The 27,712-nt window shown below is 41.8% G+C and overlaps 1 protein-coding gene across 1 annotated transcript in view; it reads right to left on the bottom strand.

Annotated features, from left to right (window-relative positions):
- Nucleotides 1-27,712, bottom strand: part of MGAT5 (alpha-1,6-mannosylglycoprotein 6-beta-N-acetylglucosaminyltransferase) — a 387,153-nt gene that overhangs the window by 138,218 nt on the left and 221,223 nt on the right. Inside the window, exons 5-8 of the mRNA XM_043488382.1 lie at nucleotides 25,631-25,707; nucleotides 24,706-24,795; nucleotides 8,462-8,533; nucleotides 1,434-1,493 (exon numbers count right to left, since the gene is read on the bottom strand). Of these exons, the coding sequence (XP_043344317.1) occupies nucleotides 1,434-1,493; nucleotides 8,462-8,533; nucleotides 24,706-24,795; nucleotides 25,631-25,707 (299 nt within the window). The remainder of the gene's footprint in view (nucleotides 1-1,433; nucleotides 1,494-8,461; nucleotides 8,534-24,705; nucleotides 24,796-25,630; nucleotides 25,708-27,712) is intronic.

The raw sequence follows: 27,712 nt of genomic DNA, 5'->3' as shown, positions 1-27,712 counted from the left end.
CTGATGCTGAAGCTGCAACTCCAATACTCTGTCTACCTGATGCGAAGAACCGACTCATTGGAAAAGACCCTGATCCTGGGAAAGATCGAAGGCGGGAGGAAAAGAGGACAACAGAGGATGAGATGATTGGATGGCATCACATGACACGATGGACATGAGTTTGAGTAGGCTCCAGGACTTGGAGCCTGTTGGGCAGGGAAGCCTGGCGTGCTGCAGTCCACGGGGTCGCAAAGAGTCGGACACAACTGAGCAACTGAACTAAGAAAGATTTGGTCAAAGAGCCAGAGTTTACTGAGCCTCGCTTAGACCATGGGATTCTTGGACATAGTTGAGTCATGGCATGGTTAGATGAATGATTAGAATCAATTATGGTGACTGCTGAAAGATGGATTCAGCATGCTTTCTTTAGATTTTATATGAAAAAAATACTAATGTTATTATTTCTCCCTGTTTTCTCAATCACTGGTTATATCCAACTATTGTAGAAAAATACTCTTTCTGACTTTTAAGTTATTCTGGCTTGAATTCGAAATTTTATTCAGTTACAATAGGAAAGTGATACCCCTGGCTTTTAAATTCCTTGTAGAAAATAATAAACTTTTGTTTATTTGGATTGGGACAAGACTAGAGGGCGAGCATGTATTTTCCTACTTTGTGGACGGAATGAGGCTTTGTGGCAACCTCCATAACGGCAGGTAGTCTGTTAAGGATAAACTTCAGTTTTCCCAGGAGTCTGCTCCCCCGAAGTAGATCCAAAGGGCCAATAAATTCGGGTGCAGACAATTTCAAGATGCATCAAGCACATTTCACTGTAAAATACACATTTTGACCTAGCTCAGGGCTTGGCAATGCCTGTGCTGCTTTTCTCCGCTTCTAATTTTTTAATGATGTCCCTTATATAGCAGAGCAGAAGTCAGTGGCCCTTTGCTTCAATTTGCAGCCCCAGGACCTTCAAGCAAAGCTCTTCAATGAACCAGACTCCCTTTTGAAGCCACATGTTTAATTGACTCTCTCTTTCAAGTTTTCAAACGTCACATCATGAAAACCATTATGCTTTTGGGCTTCTTATCTCCTATTCATTTTTATTAAATTTCTGTTTCTAGGCAGAAATTCGTACAGATGTTAATATTCTCTACAGTATGATGAAAAAGCATGAAGAATTCCGATGGATGAGACTGCGGATCCGGCGAATGGCTGATGCGTGGATCCAAGCAATCAAGTCCTTGGCAATGAAGCAGAATCTTGAGAAGAGAAAGCGGAAGAAAGTGAGTTTCTGATTAATTCACTTCAGCTGAATGCCAGTTTTCTTGAAAATTTGATTTTCATGGAGGCAAGACTAAGAGAAATGTCATGTCCCCAGTGATATTCCCTTGGGGTGAATCCGCAGTGTCTTCTTCCACAGCCATTTTGGGGCTTTCCTTTCCCCAGTTTACAACAATCTTAGCAGGAACTAGCACACGTGTTTCTTCAGTGGAGCCAAGCAGAATATCTGCCTGTAAGATTTTCCTGTGTACCATCTGACTCACTCTCAGTAGCATCAGGAAGTTTAATTCTCTTTTCTTTACTCGAATGCAACCTTAAAGAACTTCCTGTTACATCATCATGACAGTTTCACACTCTGGGTATTTGTCAGTTCTGTAACTTGGGCAGCCAGCTGGTGAGTTTCACTGCTGCTCTGTTTGCTGGCGGTTCTGCTTGTGTTCCTGAGACAGAGATACTGTAAATTAAACTTGAGCCAGTTTGTTTTGACGTTCATGAGGAGATGCTTGGGAAACCCCCTGTGATATCCCTGAGTGTGAAGCTCTTATACCCTGGGTTTAGTTAAGCTAACATCGCTGTTTTCCTTTCAGACTTCAGTCAGTTGGACCACATTAAAAGCTGCCTTGCTACTCTGAATTTACACCTGGAAACCTATACTGAATGCTGTTCTCACTGTCAGCTAAAACATACTGATATGTATTAAATATGAATCTCATGTGAGCATAATAATTATCTTTCTATATATGAAAAAAAATTATCAAAGACTGCTAGAATTTTTTCAAAGAACTTGAAAGCCAAGTTTAATAGCCTCCCATTTTCCGAGGTGGCACAATTTGGTAATCAGTAAGAATAATAACTGCAATGTATTGAAACCCATCAAATATACTTATGTTCATGTTCATATATAATAATACACATATTTTTAAAAAAATCTTCCTTTGTCATCATTAGAGAATGCTAAAGAACAAATTTGTTATTTTGAAAACCAGTAAGTAAAAGGAAAGAATCAGATATTTACCAGGTTTTTTTTCCTATGCAGGCTGTCCATGAGTGATAGTTTCTCTTTCTAGAAGTACCAGTATTACAGCTAATGAATGCAGAAGGAATGATAGAATGTCATCAATGGCAAGCCATAATGGATTAATGCATCTAGTTAGTGATCATCAGTAGCTGCAAACACCACAAAACAGAAACAACCAGATATTGTTCCTACCACTGGAAGCACACAGCACTACCTATGAAATAGTGTTGCCCCAAAAAATCAAATACAAATTTGATCATGGCTGCAGCTGTAGTTACTGATTTACCATAAACACAAGGGACAGAAAAATCTGTTTTACAGTCAGTAAAATCTAGAGGGTGAAAAACTCTACTGGAAATACAACCCAGTTTTTTTGACAAGTAAATTACAAGCCCCTCCCTCTCCCAGAAAGGAAGATCAGGCAGTTAACCGACAGTTAAAGAAGGCTAAGAGAGGTATGAGAAGTTTATGCACTTTATTTGAATTCTGGCTCAAATAACTGCTCTTGGGCAAAATAAGGGACAATTGAGCAAGTGTATGCACTAACTGGATATTGGATGATACTAAGGAATTAATAGCTGTGTTAGGGGTGACAGTGATATTACAGTTATATTTTTTAAGTGAAAATTTATTTCTTTTAGAAATTCCAGCTGAGATTTTTACAGATGATAGGCTTTCTCGGATTTGTTTCAAAATAAGCTGGAGGGGTTGGAAGAAAGTGAGGGGTGTATATTAAATAAGATCTGTCAGGAGTTAGTCATTGTTGAAGTCAGTAATTGTTAAGTACATCGGAATTGACTATATTGTCATATCTGTTTTTGTTAGTGTTTGAAATTTGTCATGTTAAAAGCTTAAAAATATTCCAGCTGTGGAAAAAAAGCCCAGTATTGTTAAAAGGTATTTTATTGTCCTGGTTGACTCGCCCTTAAACCTGGTTTTTCACCTTCGGAAGGCAGGATTATCTGTCCATAGCCATACGAAATGCAGTACTGACTTTATTTCTCTAAAACAACACTGAGAGATCATTCCTTTCTTTCTGTGTACCTTCTAGAAAAATTATTTACCCCATGTTGAGATTTTGTTAGAATGTAAACATGACTTTGGAATTGGTGGGTGGTTTCTTGGTGGGTTTCTGTGGAATTTGTACTTGATCCAATGAGAATCAGTATGTCCCTCTTTTTTTTTTTTTTTTTCAGGTCCTTGTTCACCTGGGCCTCCTGACTAAGGAATCTGGATTTAAGATTGCAGAGACAGCTTTCAGTGGTGGCCCTCTTGGTGAATTAGTTCAGTGGAGTGATTTAATTACGTCTCTGTACTTACTGGGCCATGACATTAGGATTTCAGCTTCACTGGCAGAGCTCAAGGAGTAAGGAGATTACTTTTCAATTTTAAAATCAGAATACAAAAAAGAAATTGTAAACTCTTAAAGCCCTCTATTAGTGTGTAATTTCTTGTGGAGGAAAATGAAAGTGATAATTCACTAAACAGGAGATAAGAAGATTATTTTCAGGCGCTAAATACATACACTGTGAAAAGGCTAATATGTTTTCATTGTAGCTGCAGGCTCCAGAGGCTTGATAAATGAATGCCAGAAAATTCAAACTAAGGAGCTTATTCTCTGCTGTTACAGGTGCTTCCAACATCTGCAGCACAAAACATTATTGACTTTCCTAATTCCCTGTCTCTTGCTGAAATGCATACCCTTCCCTCCTCAACATCACACTTTCTAAATCTTCAAACAGGGCAGGTTCCTGTTTGTAATTTAATTTGGAGAGGATGAGTTTCTCGAAAGCCCTGATCCAATCCTATTTCAATTAGCCCACTTGCAACTCTGAGTCTGTTAATTCTACCTAGGTTTTTTGGTTTCACTGAAGTGTGCTTCTAGCTTGAGTCCTCCGTTAATCACTTTTAGACTGACACGGCTGGTCAAGCAGAAGTGCTTAGCTCTCCTTCCCTCCTGTTTGGATAACTGCCCATTGAGACTCTCTACCCAACAGCCAAGTTAGCGTGAAGCAATATGTCAACTGTTCCAAAAGAAAACACTTGAAGGGACATTCTAGAGATGGAAGAGGTAAGACAGCATATGTCCCACCTTGCTCCTACTTTGTTGTCCAGTGAGGTCACTGTGTTAGGTCCAAGGTCCACACAGGATTAGAGGCAGTATTGAGATGAAAAAGCAGTATTATCAATAAAACAATGTCAGCTCTCATTTGTTAAGTGACTTCCATATGCTAAAACCATGATCCGGGCTTTAGTTACAGCAGTAATATCAACAGTTATGATATTGATGGTGAAAATATCATATGTCACCAGTTATGACAGCCGTAATACTGATGGTGCCCATTTAGAACTAACATTCGTTGAACTCTTCCTATGCACCAGATATTAAGCACTTCACATGTTATATTTTATTTAGTCCTTAGTGCAAGCCTGGAAGTAGGTACTGTTGCTTTCTGCATTTTAAAGATGAGGAAACTGGGGTTCAAACCAAAAATGGGTTCTTCAAGATCCTATTGAAGGTATGTGGGAGAGCCAGGATTTGAGCCCTCTGTCTCTCTGACCTCAAAGCCTCTGCTCTTGACCATGGAACCACAATGCTCCTTTCAAAGCTCGAGAAACCTGAGGTCTTTCTGAGCCCTTCACCACTCTTTAATAGCTGCCTGCCATTGCCTCTGCCCTGCTTTCTAAAAAAACACATTGGAGACACAACCTCTGAAGTGGGTGTATTCATACATTGCATGGTCATTCCTTCACCTCCTCCTTTGGGCTGGTTCTTGGTATGGGACTTAGAGATGATCAGCCTGTGGTCAAGGAGATGCAAACCTTTTGATAATTACAACTAATGCATTGTATAATAGTGACACTAACTGAAATGTGATTAGTACTACTTGAGGTGAGGATGATAAGCACAGGGAGTGGAGAAACTGTGAATATTGCTCACCACCGGGTATTGAGCACCTAGAACAGCAGGTACTCATAACTGTTTACTGAACAAATAAGTGAAGAGATCGATGGAAGAGGGGGTGGTGAAGAAATGGAGCACTATGGGTGCTCTGGGGATCGGTACTCCCTAGGGAGGCCCAAAAAGTCATATTAGGGATCTACTAGGCAGAGACTTCATTCGCTGGTCAAGAAGATCATGGAGGTCTTTAAGCCCTGGTGTCAAAGCCAGGTGTGTTTATTAATTTTGGAGCAGTGGTTCCCACACATGCCTGCACATTAGAATCACCTAGGGATCTTTTTCGGAGAAGTCAACGACAACCCACTCCAGTACTCTTGCCTAGAAAATCCCATGGACAGAGGAACCTGGTAGGCTGCAGTCCATGGGGTCGCTGAGAGTCAAACACAACTGAGCGACTTCATTTTCACTTTTCACTTTCATGCATTGGAGAAAGTAATGGCAACCCACTCCAGTGTTCTTGCCTGGAGAATCCCAAGGATGGGGTACCTAGTGGGCTGTCATCTATGGGGCTGCACAGAGTCGGACACAACTGAAGCGACTTAGCAGCAGAAGCAGCAGCAGGGATCTTTTTAGACTCCCCCAGCCCAGACCATATCCAAGACTAATTAAATGACAGCTTTTGGGGGTAAGACTCAGGCATAAGTCTCTGTTGATGCTCCCAGGTATAGCACAGGGATCGTCTTTTGTTAATCAAGTTTCATGGGCCCACAGCCACACCCATTGTTTGTATATTATCTACGACTGCTTTCCTTCTACAAGAGCAGAGTTAAATAGCTGTGACAGAGTATATGTGGCCTGTGAAGATGAAAATATTTACTACCTGGCCCTTTACAGAAAAAACTTTCAAATTCTTGGGAAGATATTGGTTCTTTCAGAAACCCAGTGGAAAAAAGGGTACCTAGAGCAGTGTCATTGTGGAGCTGTAGGCAGAGGCCTGTTGATGACTCTTGTCCTTTGGAGTAGGGTGTCCATAGTCTGGTTAAGGACTATTATGGGATGTGAGCAGGGATAAATAGATAAATGGCCAATTTCTGGGCAGATGGCAGTATGGTTAGCAGTTATATGCCTCACCATGTGAAGCTCACCTACAATCAAGTATGTTGTCTCTGAGTGCAAGGGTGGGTTTAAATAGATGATTAGGTTTATGTTAGTGGATGGATGGAAGGATAATGAAAAAGTATAAACCATAGTGCCAGTTCTTAAATATAGTCTAGTCAGAAGGAAAAATAGACATAAGAGAAAAGATTAGCAAACAGTACAGAGCAGTATTTTGTTGTTGTTCAGTAGCTAGGTCATGTCTGACTCTTTGTGACCACATGGACTGCAGCATGCCAGGCTTCCTTGCCCTTCACCGTCTCCTGGAGCTTGCTCAAACTTATGTCCATTGAGTCGATGATGCCATCCAACTATCTCATCCTCTGTCGTCCCATTCTCCTCCTGCTTTCAGTCTTTCCCAGCATCAGGATCTTTTCCAGAGAGTCGTCTCTTCACATCAGGTAGCCAGAGTATATATTGGAGTTGCAGCTTCAGCATCAGTCCTTCCAATGAATATTCAGGACTGACTTCCTTTAGGATTGACTGGTTTGATCTCCTTGCAGTCCAAGGGACTCTCAAGAGTCTTCTCCAACACCACAGTTCAAAAGCATCGATTGTTTGTCAGCCTTCTTTATGGTCCAACTCTCACATCCATACATGACTGCTGGAAAAACCATAGCTTTGACTAGATGGACCTTTGTTGGTAAAGTAATGTCTCTGCTTTTTAATATGCTGTCTAGGCTGGTCATAGCTTTTCTTCCAAGGAGGAAGCATCTTTTAATTTCATGGCTGCCGTCACCATCTGCAGTGATTTTGGAGCCCAAGAAAATGAAGTCTGTCACTGTTTCCATTGTTTCCCCATTTAGTTGCCATGAAGTGATGAGACAGAGCACCATGATCTTAGTTTTCTGAATGTTGAGTTTTAAGCCAACTTTTTCACTCTCCTCTTTCACTTTCATCAAGAGGCTCTTTACTTCTTCTTCACTTTCTGCCATAAGGGTGGTGTCATCTGCGTATCTGAGGTTATTGATATTTCTCCCGGCAATCCTGGTTCCAGCTTGTGCTTCATCCAGCCCAGAATTTCCCGTGATGTAGTCCGTATATATGTTAAATAAGCAGGGTGACAATATGCAGCCTTGACGTGCTCCTTTCCCAATTTGGAACCAGTCCATTGTTCCATGTCCAGTTCTAACTGTTGCTTCTTGACCTGCATACAGATTTCTCAGGAGGCAGGTCAGGTGGTCTGATATTCCCATCTCTTTAAGAATTATCCACAGTTTGTTGTGATCCACACAGTCAAAGGCTTCGGTGTAGTCAATAAAGCAAAAGTAGATGTTTTTCTGGAACTTTCTTGCTTTTTTGATGCTCTCCTTACTTTCTGATGATCTTCCTCACTTCCTGTTTTTCTACATAAAGTTTTGTGAGAACATAGCCATGCCCACTCATTTACATATGATGAGGGCTGCCCTGGGCTACAAGGTCACAATTGAGTAGGTATAACAGAGACTTCCTTATGGCCTACAAAGAGGAAAGTATTTACTATCTGGCCTTTCACAGAAAAAGTCTGCTGACCCCTGAGGAAAAGAATAAGGGCTTGAGTTTTAATATGAAGCTTCACAGCCCCTACCTACCTTTCCCATCTCTTCTTCATTCCAGCTCCTTCAGACGCCTATGGCCTTGTCCCAGGCTCTTCTCCTGAAAACGCCAGGCTCTTGTATGGGGACCTTTTCACCTCACATCAGGGACATCTTTCTCTCCCTGACTTGGTATAAATCCATTCATCACTTCAAATTTAACTCCAAGGTCATGTTCTCTTTACATCTCTCCTGACCCACGCAGGCTGTGCTGGCCCCTTCCTCATTAATTTCCGTGGGCCTGTGTTTCAGTGTTGACATGGGTGTGGTCACCATTTACCACCACCACCTTCATTACCAGATCACTGGGCACCTCCAAGTCTGGCACCAGGTCTTATTGACTTAGGAACCCTCAGAGAACTGCTCAATAAACAAACATAACGCTAACGGGATCACGTGGTCACTCACATTTCCACAGGGCTGGGGACACAAGTTCTTTAGTTTCCTATTATTTCAGATTACAACTGGCATCTCTAGAAGACTCTACATGTATCACTTGGCATCAGCCCCAAATCACAAGCCAGGTAAGAGGTTTCCAAAACCACTTACCAAGGAGTTACGATCAGCTTCTTCATAGGGATTTTTCGCTCTCCAAGGTAAATGGGGACACCAATTTTCAACCTGAGAAACAGGAACCAGAGACACTAAGTATGCGGTTCATTTGCAAATGAATTAACGTCTGTGCCAAGCCTGGAGCACAGTGCCTGGTACACAGAAAGTGGGTTATTATTAATACTTACATCCCTGCCTTCTCCATGATCCTCCAGTGGGTTATAATTATTAATAAATATTAATTAATATTTCAGACTCCCACACTTTTAGCTAGCAACCCAGAGAGGTCTGCTCTCAGATGCAACAATAACCAGTCAAGGTCCCAAGAAGCATATGATTACACTTCACATCTGTCCTTCAAAAACTTCATAGTCACTAATTCCTTAATCATTTAATCTTCATACATCTATGCAGAAGGAGAGGGGGGCTCTTACGGTAGAAAGTTAAAAGACTTGAACACTGCCGCCAGGGGATAGGAATGCAAAGGTGCTTCTGTGCCATTTATTTAGCAAAAGGACAGGAATGATTTGTTATTTGCTCTGGCATGTCTGGAAAGGTAACAGCAAGTCATCTGAGGCACAGAACTCCATCATATCTCCAAATTAGGAATGCAACTCAGAGTTTAAGGCTAACGGATCAAGGCTTCCCCTCATTCTGTGGCTGTTCACTTCACACTATCTCAAGCAACAGGGTGATAAAACCTGTTGGAAAGAGAGATGAGGAAAGAAAAAAATCCTTCAGCAATCTTGTGAGAACCATTGTGGAAGACTGAATTGTTCTGTCAATGCACCAGAGTTTAGAGAGCAGGAGAGAAAGCAGAAGTACCAAATTTTACAGGAATGACTTCAAAAAGGGTACCAAAGAAAGTTAAGGCAGATTTACATTTTCTAGTAAATGAAGAATGCACTGACTGATATTGATGTCTGACCTCTTTGCTCAAACTGGCCATATAATTCTAAGATGGCATATCACCCATTCACTAATATGAGATTATTAAAGATGGCTAATAAACAGGAAATGAAAATAATGTTTCTATGGCCGGGTGGACCCATAAAAATGAACAGAGCCAGAGAGAGGGTAGGGGACATCCTTGGAGGATCATGGAGAAGGCATGGATGTAAGTGAGGTTAGACTTTCAGGTCAGCAATGCAGAGTCAGACAAGCTGGTTAGACCCCCAGCTCTGGGCAAGTTTTCAAAGAAAGCAGTTTCACTACTCTAGAAATAAAGCAAGGTGATTTTGACTAGAATCCAAAATAATTGGGCAATTTGCATAAAGCCCTCTGCCGCTGCAAGTGATCTGAAAGCAATATGCAGAGGGCAGCTAAGTTTGGGGGTGGGTGGAATTCCTGGATAGGAAAAGTATCATATTCTCTTTTCTTTTTGTGGAGTGAAATTAGACTTGACCAGCTTTGTGAATGGCTTCAGAGACTCAAAAGGACTTCTCATAAGAAAGGCTGCAATGGTTTTTACTCGTAAGAAAACACCAACTTGCCTGAAATGTCTATGTCTAAAAACTGAGCGCTTACACAGCAGCATCACCATGAAAGGCAAAAATCACAAAGGAAAAACACTCTGTAAGTGAGAAAAACGAGGAAGAACCAGCAGAAAAGAAGGCTCCAAGGGCACGAAGCTGGTCCCAGCAGCACTGCACACATCTGTGCCTGTGTGCTTAGGCTGGACTGAATTATTTAATTCAAATTAAATTTTTGTAAATGGACTCAATAAGACAGTGCTTTAAAGCATATTTATACCATGAAGGATTCAAATAGATTGCTGACCTGACTGCGAGACCTTCCACTGCACACAAAAGCATGTGGGTGAGCAAGCAGGGCACAGATTCATAGTCAATCCCATATTAAATAAATAACAGCAGCATGTCACAATAAAAAACGTCCTCATGAAGAGCATGATAGGGAGAGATGAGACACGGCTATGAATAAAGAAACTCAAGCAAAAGGAGACACATTAGTGAGATCAGATAAAGGGGAGTACACTCACTCCTCCGCCCTTCGAAGAATCTTCCAAAATTTACTCTGATGAAAATACAGTCCAAGGTGATGTTCTAAAATATGACTTCCCTACAGAATACTCAAGACTTTAATTCCTCTTTGAAACTGATCATTCATCTCAGTTCTTCTTACTCTAAATCACTGGATAATACCATGTGAGATTTCAAGGGCATCTCAGTATGGGAAATGGAGTCAGTGTATTTTGAATTTAGCAAGAAATCTTACCATTACATACACACTCATAATAGAGGAAAAATCCATTCTGAGTGTCTTGACACAGAATGAGGACAGTGGGTTTTTAGGGTGGCTGTTTTTGTACACTGTGATAAGCTAACTGGTTAAAAAAATAATTAAATTATACATAAATCAATTACTCCATGGGGAGTGGAGGAAAAACAAACAAACACATTTCTTTCTGAAACCTCAGTGGATTACCAGGACTGGAAGAAAGCCAGCACTAGCAGTAACTCCACGTATTGAAACAAAACAGCCCTCAAATGAGCAACATTTTCCTAAATAAGAACATCATTGACAATACAGGGAAAATCTTGTTCAGGGATCGTAATTCAACTTCCTCATCCCTAACTATTTTGTCCAATCTACCCTGGCTCCCTAAATGAGTCTAACCACTCAGCACACCATCCTACCTAAGAAAGCTGGACCCCAGGGAGAGCCCCCTGTCTTCCTGATCTAGAAGCTCTTCTTCAACTCATTCTCATCATCTTAGTGTTCTTCTGGCTCTCAGAACCCTAGGGCCCTATTTCTGCCTGTGGTCACCTCCTGGCTTGGCTATAATTTTCCAACTGCAACCTTAGAGCTCTCTCTGGGATAAGATCTGTGGTGCTGGACCCTCCCACTGCCTACCCCCACCTCCACCCAACTCCTGCAAGTCCTCCGTCAGGCCCTCTGCCAGGGAAGCGACTCTGCAGCCTTAAATTCTCCCACAAATCACTGTAGTGAGTCTAAGAATTGAAAATCATCTGAGTTCATGGCAACACGCATGCAACAATCAATAGAGGAGCAGAACCATGACTATAATAACCTTTGATTTGAAGGTGAAACTTCTACAGGAACTAATCTTTTTAGTGCACTAGCCCAAGGCTACAAAATAGAAAGTCAGGGGAGGAGAGGGTGAGATATATGGGAAGAGTAACAAGGCAATTTACATTACTATTACATAATGATAGCCAGGGGAATTGGCTGTATGGCTCATGAAACTCAAACAGGGGCTCTGTATCAATGTAGAGGGCTGGAATGGGGCTGGAGATGGGAGGGAGGTTCAAAAGGGAGGGGATATATGTATACCTATGGCTGATTCATGTTAATAACAAAATTCTGTAAAGCAATTATCCTTTAATTAAAAAAAATTTTTTTTTAGTATGAAGAGGAAATAGAACCAGAAAAGACCAGTCAGGCTAGACCTTTGGAACATGAAGGCATCTCCCAGAGAGAGGGCACAAAGAATCACTTTTCTTGAGCAAGGAGATCTAAAATGAACCAATTTTATTTTTGACATTCCTCCTTCCAATGATTTAAACTTCTTTGATCCGAGAAGGTTTTGCAGCTTCATCAATGTACAATGTAAATCAAAGCAAAGTTCCTAAACAGACCTCAGGTAGGTCATACTTACTTTCAAGCTCTTTCGGACGGACAATTCTTACATTTAAGAAAACAGAAACTACCAACAGAGATGCCTACAGCTCGAATTGAATTTTAAAGAGGGAAAAGAAATAATAAAATTACAGCAAAAATGAGTAGGAGATTTAATGTATATCTGCATGTATGTCTGCAGAACTAGCCTTAATCTCTGCAGTAATATTCTGTTCTTTTGAAAGAATAATAATCAGGCTCTGATATGGCCTCTTCTCTCATGGATAATGTGAAGGGTTTTGCCTTAATGGATCACTGACATACAGAATTTCATCCGTATTTTTCCAAGAGTTAAGTGTGGTCAAAAAGTAAATATGCAAAATGCATAAGAAAAGTCTAAGATTACCTCTAGAGGTTGATGTCTTGGATGCTTAGGATTCTCTTTATGTAAACTTTCATATTATGATTTTTTTTTAAACAAAGAACATTTATTGAGTAATTTTTAAAGGCATTACATTATATAAGCATACAATCATTGACTGAAGGTTTACAGTTCAGTGTGTCTGGAAAAAAAACAAATGAACTTGACTGTATCCCATCATTTAATCCCCTGAAGTGCCCCACAAGGTGGGTACCATGCCCATATTACATGTGAGGAAAGCAAGACTTGAAGGTGCTGAGAACCTGCAGAGGTCCACTCACTAGTGACCTCCCTGTGGCTCAGATGGTAAAATAGTTTGCCAACAATGCGGAAGACCCAGGTTTGATCCCTGGGTCGGGAAGATCCCCTGGAGCAGGAAATGGCAACCCACTCCAGTACTCTTGCCTGGGAAATTGCATGGACGGAGGAGCCTAGCAGGCTAGGTAGGCTACAGTCCATGGGGTCACAAAGAGTCGGGCACGACTGAGTGACTTCACTTTCACTTTTCACTCACTAGTGAGTGGCGGGGCTGGGTGATGACTGAGATCCCGTCCCTGGACCAAGACATCAAGTGTCAGAGGCACTTTAAAGGGCAGGGACAAGAGGGCTGCTGAATCTGGAATCCACCAAAACAGATTCTATGTCCAACTCCACAAACAACTAGAGGTATAACCTTAAACCATGTGATTTTCATATTTTCTCATCTACAACATAAAGGTGCTGGCTTGGGTACTCTATAGTAATTCTATTAGCTATGAGACCTAAAAAATATAGTTAGACACCACCATGTGGGTTACCTACCAAAATGACACCACTGATTATATTCATTAGGTAAACTGATGATACACACACGTATATGTATACACATATTTGTTGTACTGATAATCTATCTAAGGTAGCTACTCATTAAGGAACATGTTTTAAAAAAAATTTCAAAAAGATCTCTTTACCCCACTCCATGCTCCGCCCAGGCCTACTCTCCTTTTCTAAAGATTCAAAAAGGAAATGCACATGATAGAAGATGTCTCCACATGTGAGCGGTTCCACTACCTGGCCCCATCCTCTCCATCAAACACCTGAGCTGATGAATATTTTGGCCAAGTGGCTTGTTAGGAAAGGCTGTGCCTGGGGAAGCAGGTAGATGACAGAGAACAAGAAAAACCACAGTGCACCAAGAGCCAAGCACAAGGAAACGCGCTTCACACACATTGTGTCCTCTGGTTTCCACGTAATCACACGGGCAAGGTCGCTCATCATGACAGATGAAGACATGGGTGCAGGGCGGCCCCATGGCTGGGGATGGAAGTGCCATCTGTCCTGTCCAGGGCCGGCGCTTAGCAGGGAAACCAGGCGTGTGGTTCCTGAAGTCCCACGAGCACAGTCCAGCCTCCAATATCAGAGTAGGACTGCCTAGATCTTCTCCACAAAATCCTTCAGGAAGGGTTCACTCTGCTCCCGGTGTGGGGCAGAGCTGGAAGGGCCATGAGAGTGCTGACAACATGCTGCCTGCAGCCTTCTTCCCTGACGCCTGTTCTGTGCAGCAGAGGTGATCACTCCAAAGCCCAAGCTGGATTACATCCTACACTAACTCAGACCCTCCAGGGGCTTCTCCTTACCCTTAGAATAAAACCCAGAATTTACCCTCAAGCTTACACGGCTGTCTCACTCCCCCTGCCCTCCTCACAAGAACCTCCTTCCACATCCAAACACCCGCCAGGTTCATTCCTGCCTCTGGAGGTTTGCCGGACTTGTGAGAAGAGGGGAAAAGATGCTCAGCTAAATTCAAATTTCAGACAAAGGATGATTTTTCTTTTTAGTAAGCTGCATGCGGTATTTGTCGTATGTGAAAGTGAAAGCGTAGTCGCTTAGTCGTGTCTGACTCTTTGCGACCCTGTGGACTATAGCCCATCAGACTCCTCTGTCCATGGGATTCTCCAGGCAAGAATACTGGAGTGGGTAGCCATTCTCTTCTCCAGGGAATCTTTCCGACCCACAGATCAAACCTGGGTCTCCCATATCGTGGGCAATTTTTTTTTAATCATCTAAGCCACCAGGGAACAGCCATTTGTCATATACTCACAGTTAAATAAATAAAACACTCTGCCTGAAATTCATGATCATTGGGCATCCTGTATTTTACAGGTAACCCCACACCTCAGGCTTCAGCATCCACACTCTTTCTACCTGAAATGCTCTTCCTCCCAGGGTGCGCATGCCTCCCTCTCTTTGTGCTCCAACTTTTCCTGAGAAGCCTTCCCTGATCTGCCTTCTGGCCACTCTACCTCCTTACTCCGCTTTTCCTTGGCACACACACCACATGTGGAAATTATCTGACCTATGGGATGACTACTGTTTGCCGCCCCAACGAATGTAAGCTCCTTAGGGACTTCAGCTGGCCAGGTCAGTGCTCCTTCCTTAACCCGGAGAACAGGGCCTGGCACACAATAGGTCCTCAATCATTACTTGTTACATACGGAATGAAAAAATGGGTGACTTGAGTGCTAAACATATTCATTATAAGGATACTCTTTTCAAGTGGCACAATGTATTTTCATCATTGTATTAGAATCTTTCAACAATACCCTGAGGCAAGCATGGCAGGCTTTACCTTGACCTCAGTGGAGAGAAACTAGTCTGAAAACTCAAGGGAATGTTCTAGGCCACACAGGTAGGAGCTGAATCCAGACAGACATTTTTTTTTTTTCCCCAATGGAAAGGCATTTTAAACATAGCAGTGTGTACATGTCAACCCCAAACTCCCAAGCTATTCAAGCATTTTCCGCAATATGCAGTGCTGCTCCTGACCATGGTGGGTAAGGCAGGATTATCAGAAACAGAAAGTATGGAATCAATCATGTGCAAGAGAGCCGGGGGCTGGGAAGACCTGAGACAGGACTACTCAGGATATTAGGGAAGGGATAGGACTTCAAGAGAAACTGCTGTGAGTTTTCAACACGCCCCAAACCAGTGGGGTTCTAATGAAAGGATGTCAGAGTTTCAAAAATTCATCCCAAATCTCTGTGGTAAGAGACCTGTCCATTTCCTTTATACAGGAGAGGCAACAAATGATTCCTCTGTCATGAACTATTCAGATAATAGAGAGATGCTCCTTTCACTGCACAGAGGCAAACTTGGCCCCACTGGGCCTGGATTCATACTGAGGACAGCAGAGCCACAGTCACCCAACTGATAAAAGTGGTCACATTCCACTTTTATCACCAAGGACAGAGCTCCTCTTCTGTGGCAGTGTACAATTTTGCCTAAAGTGTAGATCCAGGCAAATAATGCTGAGTGACAATATGAAAGGGCTTCCCAGGTGGCGCTAGTACTAATGAACCCACCTGCCAATGCAGGTAGATGTAAGAGACACAGGTTCAATCCCTGGGTTGGGTAGATCCTCTGGAGAACAGCATGGCAACCCACTCAAGTATTCTTGCCTGGACAGAGGAGCCTGGTGGGCTACAGTCCAAAGGGTCACAAAGAGTCAGACACAACTGAAGCGATTGAGCACATACACGTGCAAAACAGCTCTTCTTTTGCGGTAGTATGCAATTTTGCCTGAAGCGTAGATCCAGGCAAATAATGCTGAGTGACAATAAGAATAAAAGCTGGGCCAGAAAACGGTGCCTTCTAATATAACTGGCTAATTCCATTCTAACAGTCTAACCTGACCCTCTGCATTCCCCTATAGATAAAATATTAAAAAGCATTATATTAAAATTGCTAATAGGTGCTCAAAATGCCCTTGCTTCCTGTCTCAAACTTAATGTTCTTAGCAGATTTTAATCTTAAAATTTTACAAAAACAATTCTTCAAGATTGGAAAGTTGATAGCTGGTGAAGTCACCCACTTAGAACAGAGAGACAAAAAAGCTATTAACAACTTTTAAAAATGCTTTAAATAGAGTCATTCATTCAATAAATATGTGTTCCAGGCACTATTATTCCTATAAACAAAACAAATAAAAATCTCTCTGGAGATGACTTTCCATACACTTTTTTTTTAATGCCAGATGTTGATGGTCACCCCCAGACCTTTGCACTGACTGTTCCCCCCACCTGCTAAATACCTGTGTCAGACTTCTGAACCTCTTCATCTCTCACGCCCTTCAATATGGTGCTCACACATCCTCCTCCCATTTTTTCAGTAGGGCATTTTCTGAACATGCTATCTAAAACTGACAGCATCACTCCTCATGAGTATTTTGAGTCCTATCAGTTTTATTTCTCTCCACAGCTCTACTGTAATCTAAAAGATATATATTTTACTTTTTGTTGCCCATCCCCTCCTATAAAACATAACCTTAAGACGTGTTTGCCTTGTGACTCACTGTCATATGCCCAGCCCAGAAAATCCCAATAGTAATGAATTCCCCTGGTACCCAGACTATGGTTTGTCTTATTTCCCAGTAAGAGGAACCAAGGGGACTTACAGAAAACACCCAGGGTTATGTCAAAAGGCCTCAGAAGACAATTTGGCCCCCACTGGTCAAAGAAGGAGTAATATGAGAACTAGCAAGAAAATAACTGGAATGGATCAAACATATCCAACATAGTTCAGTCAATGCCTTGATTGAAACAAGGTGCTAATTGAAACAACAAGCATTAAAACAAGCAAGCAAGCAAGCAAACTACTGGTCACCAGTGGAAGATGCTAGGAAATCAGCAGAGACATCAAGGTTTCCTTTATGACCTGTTCCTCAGGGTAACCAAATACCAGATGAGGACTCATTTCTCTATACAGAGTATTCCTGATATATTAAGAAAGAATCCTGATGAATCCAGGCAGTAATTATCGATGGCTGCTGATATCACAAAGAGAAAGAACTAGGCATTTATGTGTCTCCTGCTAGAAGCATTTAATACCATCCATGAAACAATTTTGAAAAAAATATTAAGCCTGACTCTGATCAAGCCTCAGACCGACTATCAATTTACAGGAAATACAAGGGTTGAGGAAGCAGGTTATCCAACAACACAGGGATATGGTCATAAAAACTCAAGAGGACAACAAACTCTTCTAAGAGTACAGAGTACAACAAGAGCTTCTAAGGTAAGTAAAGTTTCATCAGTGAAAAATCACTAAGGGGCACCACCAGTTGTAATTTATGGTCATTGCTTGAAACTCCATTCAAATAAATAAACTTCAGGTTACAAGATGGTCTACAAAACATGAATAGTAATCTGATATTCAAAGATATTATGGAACTCTGTGATTTTTAAAATACGGAACAGTTTTAGTAGTCATATGTTTTAAAAGAGCCTCTTTTAAAGGCATGTAGTGAAACATTCACAGATGATGCGATTTGGGGGATTTGCTTCAAAATAACCATCTGGGAGAGGTGTCAGTGAATGAGGCTGGCCACAAACTGCTCTTATTCAATCTGTGTCACAGACACACAGTTTCCTCATATCTGTTTCTTTGACATAGGTTTGACATTTTCCACATTAAAAAAAGTTTAAAACATAAAACTTTACAAATGTCTTACTGGTATATAATATGAATGATCAGAGACAATAAAAGTTTGTAAAAACACAAACTGGAGATGACTCCATCAAAGCCCCAATCTGCCACATATTTCCAAAGAGCGAACAGGCAATGGTTTGGGGTTTGTCAAGTCCTGCTATTTACCCTTTTAATTTTTGGAAGGTGGAGGTCAGAGTAAGAAATCTCAATCTAAATGTTGTAGTTTGTGGAAAAAAAAAATGTTGTAGTTTGTGAAGATAATAATTTAAAAAAGAAACAAAAAAAGATATAAAACTAAATGCTATGGTATGTGAAACTGACAAACAGGACTGGTGATAAAAGAATGAACTTAGAAGAAGGTAGAGGTTGAGGGAAATTGAGAGATCATTTAAGCTGGCGACAAATACTGTTCGGTAAAATCAGGATTGTTTTAAAAAAGCAGTTTCTAAAGATGTCTTAGAATTCAGGTAGTAAAAGCCACAAAAACACACAGATAAAGAAGATAAAAATAAAGGCTGAATTCAAGAACTGAAAAGAACAAGATCATAAATCTCTGTCACCTCCTGTGTTGCCAAAAAATATTATCTCACAGAAAGAGAATTTCCTGTGTCAAATGGCTAAACATTTAAAAGGTGCGTGTGGGTAATCTCAGGCAACAGTCTAGTGGTATTTTTAAAGTACTCCCCGACCCGTCCCAAAATGTTAGTTATATTTTCTCATTCAGGTTTTCTCCTGCAACCTAAACAGTCAATTCTTTACTGCAGCCCACTTTGACAAATTAGTCTGTGCGACACCATTTCCAAGATATCTTTAGCAGCCAACATAGTCCATAAATCCAAATCATTGTACTGGTTATTAGAATTTCATTTCATGCTCACATTCACAAACATTTAAGCTTTCAACCTTTGCTGTTGGGCATTAATCTCGGCATTAATCAACGGATTAAGTACGCTGAATTTAAACTCAAGGTTAATAGCATGCTCAGCCAATATTAGTTTTACATATTGCCAAGGGAGAACAGGAAGACATGGAGACCTTTATGCCTGTTGTTTCTGAAACATAAGAAACAGACTGATGAGTAAGGCATGAAATTGCTTCTTTTGTTCCTTTATGAGGGACTCACACATACAGGTGGGTGTGCGCACAGACACACACACACACAGAGTCACTCACTCAACTAGCCCAAACTGGCATTTGCAGCAAAAGCTTGTACACATCCTAAGAGCTAGCAATTGATCACTGAGCAATTGATTATTTCAGAGCAACTATACTTCCAATGGCAACACAAGTCCTTAAAAAAATAGTACAAACAAATTAAGAAGTCTGGCAGGCTGTGATGGTTGCTAGTTGCTACAATAATTGTGTAGAAAGGAAAAATGTGTGGGCATCAAATGTATCAGCACCATCTATCAACATAATATCAATGGGGTAAAGACATTTATTCTCAGTTGTGTAAAAGCTGATAGCAGTAAAAGGCTCTGCAGAAGGCTAAGTTAATAATACCTGAAACAATGACATTCAGAGTAATTACTTCATAGGCTCTTGTCTCTAATGGGAGTAGTTACATGGCTCACAAAAACAGATACAGAAAATGAACTGCCCGATGATCTGGAAATGCAAGGCTGGTTAACGGACATGAATCATTCATTTGCTCCCACCTGAATACTTGGTTTTCATGAGTTGTATCTTCAGGAGAATTGGTGCTGCTTTGGTGGGGGAGGGGGCTAGTAAAGTATTAAAATTATGAGTATTTGAAAACTAGCAATGAAGACTGATTAATGGAAACCAGCTAACTTAGAGCTGTGTTTCAAACACAGGTGGACTGGAGAATAGAACTGACCACAAAGGCAACGGTGACAGATGACTTCATTTGAATTCAGCTTTCATTTGATGTGAAAGGGCAACAGTAATGGCAAGCGCAGAAGTACTAAGCGACTACACCTCTTGGAGCCTCTAAGGGCAGCTCTCCGAGCTGGGGAGAGGTTGAAATGGCGCTGTGCATCTGAGGTGTCAGGTACACACTGGGCTCGGTCACGTTTCATTCTTCTCTTACCGTCTGCCACCCAAGAAGGGCAATGCGGAGACTCTGAGCACCACACCCAGGCCCTAATACAGCGTCAGACACATAACAAGCATCTGTGGGGATAATGACGAATAAACACTGATGGCTTTGCCTTCTGAGAGTCCCCCTAAGAGGCTGGTAGACTACTAGTTGGTGAGGGGAAGATTAAAGTTTCAGGGGAAGAAAAATGCAGGAAGAGTGCCGTCTTCTAAGACTGGTCTGAATCTAAATGCCTCAATTCAACTAGTGACTGACTATGGGAGATATTTTACTTCATGTCCTTTTTCATATTTGTCAAAGCTCTGGAGTTAAACGTATATGGAAACAAGAACTGGCTCTTCTTCAATTTTTGTTGTTTTCCAGTCCCTAAGTCAAGTCTGACTCTTTGCGACCCCATGGACTGCAGCACACCAGGTTCCCCTGTCCTTCACTACCTCCCAGAGTTTGCTCAGATTCACGTCCATGGAGTCAGGGATGCTAATCATCTCATCCTCTGATCTTCAATAAGGATTAAGAAAAGAATCAAAGTCACCACTGTGTTCACTGACGAAGTAAAAAAGTCAAACGAAACTGTCTGTCAATCACCTTCCCAACTGCAAGAGTAAGCTGGCGTATGATACAGGTTAAATGAAGTAACAAAAAGAAGGAAAGTGTGAAGAAAGCAAGAGGGGAAAAAAAAAAATAGACAAAAACAGCACCACAAAGCCATAGATGTTGTCCAGGATTTATAGACTACTAGAACAGAATTAACAGCATTTAGGAAACATCTCTAATAATTTCATTTTAACAATGGCAAGAGATGTACTGCACCTCCACACATCCAGTTCATGATTTTAATATGAACAAGCATCACATCCTGAGAAAGGAAGCCAAGGAGAACTATATCCTTCTATATTGCTAGAAGTCTAGGGATCTAGAATGAAATGAGATTGGTGAATGAGAGCCAAAAATTCATTCTAATTCTAAGAGGAAATCAAGGTCCCAATAGAAAATGTCCTGGACTATATGACACTCCACAACTGTACTCAAATAATGGCAACATCAAAAATCTATCATGCACAGACATAGAGAACAAACGTATGGTTACCAAAGAGGAAAGGTGTGTGGGGGGGAGGGGTAAATTAGCAATTTGGGAGTCACACACACACACTATTTTATATATAAAATAGATAAACCACAAGGATCTGCTATATATCACAGAGAATTACACTCAACATTTTGTAATTATATAGGAAAAGGGGGCTTCCCAGCTGGTGCCAGTGGTAAAGAAACCACCTGCCAATGCAGGAGACATAAGAGATGCAAGTTCGATCCCTGGGTTGGGAAGATCCCCTGGAGGAGGGCATGGCAAACAACTCCAGTACTCTTGCCTGGAGTATCCCACGGATAGAGGAGCCTGGCAGGCTACAGTCCATAGGGTTGCAAAGAGTCGGTCACAACTGAAGCAACTTAGCACGTACATGGGAAAAGAATTTGAAAATGAATATATATATATATGTATTTTATACACACACACACACACACACACAGACCTGAAACTAAGACAACATTGTAAATCAGCCATAGTTAAATAAAAAACTAAATACCCTCCACGAAAGTAAAGTTAAAAAAAAAAACTTTTCATGAAAGTATCAGTTAAAATGATTATCATTTATCAGGCTCTACTCTAAGCATGGTCCCATAGAGACTCAGGAATCTTCAAGGTTGGATTCTTTAAAAACAAAATTAAAACTTTTATATTATAAAGGAAGAACCTGAGACACAGAGAGAGCAACTTTTCTAAGAGCACAGAGTTTAGCACGCATCAGAAACAGAAGCTGAAGTCAGGTGTGAGGCTCTAAGACAGTACTGACTATTGAAAGGCTCATATTGGTTACATTTTCTACTCTTATAGGGTACCTATTAAGACGCTTTGAAAAAAGAAAAAAATTTTTCTTTAAGTGCCAGAGTTTCAAGATAATTTTCACATTAAAACTTTGAAGAAGAAGTTCCTAGTTGTTTCCCAGGACCCCTTCCTGGCTCAATTACCTGTATCCAGGCTTTCTCTTCTATTAGACTTAAAAGATAATGAATGCATAGCATGGTGCCAAGGAAATGAGTTCTCAGTAACTGTTGACAATCAATGAACATAACAGATGTTCAGTAAGTGCTCACTGACCTGAGTTCAGTGGAACAAAAAGGAAAGTCTGATCATTTGCATAAGAAAAGAGTAGAATAGGTCGAACAGGCAAACGAAGCACCATTCCATGTCCCGGAAGGAGAAAAAAATAGTTAAAGGTTCTGAAACAAGATACCCAGGCTCCAATATCAAGTCTACATGATTCATCACATCTTTATGCAACCCAGTCTATCCCACACTCCTCTCAATTTACCTCCACAGAAGTTCCCTCTTGCCTCATCTTAGCTACATCCTTCCTTCCCTTCCGGTAGTGGTAGGGTGGCTGTTTCAGAGGAAGGGAACCAGGTCATATGTAATTGCAGTCCTCTCCATCTGAACCCCTCTCCTGCACCTCCCCAGCTCTGGCGCGGGAAATGAAGACCCAGGCTGGAGTGGGCACCTCAAACCCTCTTCCTCTCCCTTCACTTCAGCAGTCCTCCCCAAGATGCAAACTCTCAGGAAGGCGTGAAATTAGCTCAGCTTGTCAATCAGGGAGTCCAGTTAGACTGTGGCTAAATTCTATTAAATGGAAATGAGCAAAAAACTTTTGAAAATTGAACTAAATGAGGGACTTTTTCCTCAGGGCAGGAAAGGTGCCTCTAATTGACTTCTCACTGGAGTGAAGGTTCACCCATAGCCCCAGGCCTTACTCCCCTGGAGAAGAAAATGAGAAGGCGGGCCCCAGGCCACCCAAGCTCAAAACACACTCAAGTACATGCTACAGAGTCAACTTGCCAGCAGCCTGCTAATAAGGTACATCACACACCCAACTCTCAGAGCTTTTTCATCTCCAAGAGGTATTTTAACTATCATTTACTCTGACAGTTGCCATGATGGCCTTGGGGTGGCCATGTAGCAACCTCATCCAAAAAAAAAAAGTCTGACTCTTACAGAGGAAAGAGAAGGGTGCCAAGAGGGACAAATCCCACAGATTCCAGGGCCACATGCCCTAGAGCAATACTGGTTTGGCTTCCATCCCCCATCATCTTATGCCACAGAGGAGAGACACCTGAAGTATGTCAAGGAAAAGTATGGCAAAAACATTTCATTTAGCCTCAAAATGGAGGCATTCTCCTCTCTGCATGGCATCACCAGGGAGATGTTATTAAGGTTAAACAACAACAGTACCAAAACTAGGGATGCAAATAAAAGGAGATGGAAGCCAAGAGCCTGCCAAGCGCACAACCTTAGAAATTTAGCCAGCATCCATTTCACAAGCTCTGAGGGCCACTGCCACTGCCCATAAGGGATGGGGGATACAGCCAACGGAGTTTTCATTCCCTGCTCAGTTCTCTCCTGTAGCTGGCTCTGAATAAAGTCTTAACCCCACCCCACTCCATCAACCTTTCTAAAGGTGAAATAGATCACTGAAGCATGTAATAGATTCCATGTGGTGTGTAAAAATGCCCTGTAACTCTTAAAAAACAAGCTGCTATTTAAATTCAAGGGTACAAATGAAAATGAAGTTCAGATAAAAAGGTAGAAAAAAAAAAGGGAGAAAGTTAATAATTCAGTCTGTAAGTACAATAAATAGCTAACTCAGCCAAGAAGCATATGAAAAGATGCTGAACATCACTAATCAGTAAGGAAATAACAGTGATAAAATGAATGAGATACTCCCTCATACCCATTCACATGGCCATTAGAAAAGAAAAAATAGAAAATAACAAGTGTTGGTGAGAATGTGGAGAAGTTAGAACCTTGTGCACTGCTGGTGGGAATGTAAAATGGCACAGCTGCTATGGAAAATAGTCTGGTGGTTCCTCAAAACATAAAAAATAGAATTAATATATGATCTAGAAACTCTGTTTCTGGATATATGCCCAAAAGAATTGAAATCAGGGTCTCAAAGAGTTATATGTACACTCATGCTCACAGCAGTACCATTCACAACTGATGAAAGATGAAGGCAACCTAAGTGTCCCCTGAGAGATGAACGGGTAACAATATACAGTCTGTATACATAATGGAATATTATTCAGCCTCAAAAAGGAAGGGCATTCTGACCCCTGCTAAAACATGGATGAACCTTGAGTACACTATGCTAAGTGCAATCAGCGGATCACAAAAGACAAATACTGTATATTTCACTTACAGGAGTACTTGGAGTAATCAGAAGAAGGTGGGAGGCTGTGGAGTCACGGTTTGATAGGAACAGTTTCAGGTTGGCAAGATGAAGCATTCTGGAGATGCATGGATGGTGGCGATGGTTACAGAGCAACATGAATGTCCTTAATGCCACTGAACTGTACGCTTTATGATTAAGCTGGTAAATTTTGTTATGTGTATTTTACTACTTTTTTTTTAATTGGTAAAAAAAAAAAATTAGGGAACTCAGACTATTTTTTCCTCAAGGGAAAAAAAGACATCATGCTACTTGGGGACAGAGGAGAGCAATGAAGAAGGAAATCATAAACCGTTCATGTAAAAACAATATACATTTTTCAGCTTTCCAAATTCCAGGCTCAGCTATGGAACAGACCAACCACACACATCGACTCCACCCCTCCCAAAAGACACAAGAAGCTGCTTACCTCACTGAGGTAAATAAAAAAAGAGCAGGTGGACCCATCCACTCCGTATTCTGCGTAGCAGGGATCCGAGCGCCACATATTTTTCATCCACTGAAACAACCAGAGGAGGAAGAGCAATGATGAGCAGCCAGTCACTGTGGTGGGCACATCTGCCTAGAGGCTGTGAGATTCAGCCAGCAGTGCAGCCCAGGAGCACCAATGGGGAGGAATGTTTTCTCAAGAGCAAGTGCCTCACAGACCCTGGCATGAGCGTGCCCTCCCAGAGACCTACAGTTGCACCAGCCCCAGCACGGAGCCTGGAAAACAGCACGGGAATCAAAGCAGGAGCACCGGATGTACTTGAGTCCCATATGGAAGCCATTTAAAATGCTCTGGGGTTTGTCTCACCATCCTGAGAACAGAAACTTTTCTCTGAAAACTACTGAGCAGAGGAGTGGTCTCCCCAAGGTTTGGCCACATAAATGCGATGAAAAAACAAACAAATGTTAAGAGTGGCCAACAGCTGTCTGGGTACTCAACTGCACATGCAAATGTGACATTTAAATAACAATCTGGAGACCTCTTGGCTGAGGCCTGGGGACTTGGGAGAGGGGAGGTGGACACTAAATCAGGGAAGCCCCTTGTCTTTGGCTCTTGAAGGATCACCCACTGGAGGACGGGAAAGAGAGGGAACGCAGTTTCAAAGACACAGCAGGTGCCTGCAATGGCCCAGCTCTTTCAGTCTGACCAGTGAGTCACTGTTGACTAAGCCCATGGAGCTGGCATTAGCAGGGAACGGTTGTCATGGCCACAGCCCCAAACTGGCAGGGCTGATGCATCCCTTAAATGACTTCCTTAAAGAGGGCTCGATCACCCATCTGCATCACTGGGGAGGAGAAGAGGGGAGGGGAAGCCAGGGGGTGTCAGGACATCACTCTTGACTTACCTTGATTTTCCCCTCGCAGTGGGGGTAGCCATCCATAGGAGGCAATACGCATTTTTCTTGAGCTCCATTAATGATATCTGAAAAAGAGGGAAAACAACAAAAGATACCATCAAGTTTATGCCAAGTGCAGGACAGAAAGACAAACAGAAAAGAGAAGTCTATCCTGGGAGCCACACTCTGACCCCTCCAGCTGGTCTGACTGGTCTGCAGTGAGGAATTGACCCAACCACAGCCAATCTCCAGGGTGGTCAGAGGCCTGTGATGGGTGAGGACAAGTTTGAAAGGAAGAGTCAGGTCAACCATATTACTTAGAAACTTGCAACTGGGAAACTGAGAAAACAAACAAGTGGGTGGGGGTGAGGGGGGCAGGAAATGAAGCCAGGAGATTAGGAGGGTCCCTGGGTCAAGCCAGACTGGGCCATGAGGACAAACTGAGGCCACGAGCAGCTTTATGAACACGTGTGCTTGTCATTTATGAAACTGAAAACAGTGGTACAAATGAACTTATTTACAAAACAGAAATAGACTCACAGACATAGAAATCAAACTTACGGTTACTAAAGGGGAAAGTGGGGGGTGTAGTGGAGGGATAACTTGGGAGTTTGGGATTAACAGGTACATACTACTATATATAAAATAAATAAAGTTTTACTGTTACAGCACAGGGAAATATACTGAATATTTTATAATAACCTGTAAGGGGAAGGAATATGAAAAAATATATATATATAAACAGAAACCATTTTCCTGTATATCTGAAACTAACACAACACTATAAATCAACTATATTTCAATAAATCAAAACACACAAGTGCCCGAGCTGAGGCAGCCCAGGAGAGAGAGAGGCGAAGGCGTGCAGAGGAGCAGAAAGCCACCAGATGCTTGTGCAAGGTACAACTTTGTATAGACCCGGTTCTGATATTTCCACCAAGATCTCCTTATTCTTCCAATCTTTCCTCCCAATAAACTCCTTTTCTATCAGCAAGCTCAAGTGGACTCCTATTTCTTGTAACTACAGAATCAAAACTAAAAAGAATGCCCTCCAGAGGCTTATAGTTAAGTGATGAACAACAAACTGGTCAAAAACTGAACAGTTGCTTAAAAGGCTTTATATTAGGGAGGGGCCAGGGAAGGATGCCCAGACCAGTCTCTAAGCATCAGAGAAGACTTCCTGGATCCAGAGGCATCTCAGCTGAGATATGAAGGTGCAGAAGTGACCCAGCTAGAGGGAAACAGTAAAGATGGTGTTCAGTGAAACGTCCACATGTAGGACCTGATCTGATGAGAGTGAATGAGGGTGAGGCACTGAAATGCGAAGAGCTGACTCACTGGGAAAGACCCTGATGCTGGGAAAGACTGAAGGCAAAAGGAGAAGGGGACGACAGAGGATGAGATGGTTAGATAGCATCACCTACTCCATGGACATGAAATCCGAGCAACTCCAGGAGACAGTGAAGACAGGGGGGCCCTGTGTGCTGCAGTTCATGGGCTCACAGAGTTGGACACAACTTAGCAACTGAACAACAACTCAAGAGTCAGACAGGGCCCAAACCAGAAAGGCCACAAAGACTCCAGCCTCTGTGCTAAGGGCATGGCTGGTGGAGCGCTGAAAACTTTTAAGGAGAAGATAGTTATGATCAGGTTTTCATTTAGAAATGATCATTTCAGTTGGAAACTAGGACAATCCTAAACCTACATGCTTCTCTTCTGGGACCAACTATATTTTCCAGACATGCTTGCAAAACTGTCCCCGTTTCTCACCGCTGACCGTTTTCAATACAAAGTACTAATGGGAAATTAGATCCCAAACTACAAGGTCATTTGACAGTGGTATTTAAACAATGTCGATGGCTGCTAGGGCTAAAACAGAAGTTAGCGCAAAGAGGAATTTTAGTTGTACCTGTTCCTTGAAATTCAGTTCATCTGAGAGTCTAAAACAGAAATCCCAGACCTCTGGATTGAGCCTTTTCAATGAGCATTCTACCTGCTAAGGATAACTAGAGCATAAAATCAGTACCTTCCTTATCATAGGTTGGAGGCTGTCAGTTGATAACATGAAAAACACTTAGCTTGTTGGAGTCT

This window comes from Cervus canadensis, chromosome 15, assembly GCF_019320065.1.
Source record: "Cervus canadensis isolate Bull #8, Minnesota chromosome 15, ASM1932006v1, whole genome shotgun sequence".
Taxonomy (NCBI): Eukaryota; Metazoa; Chordata; class Mammalia; order Artiodactyla; family Cervidae; genus Cervus; species Cervus canadensis.
The sequence above is the reverse complement of the archived record's forward strand: the minus strand, read 5'-3'. Positions and strand labels throughout refer to the sequence as shown.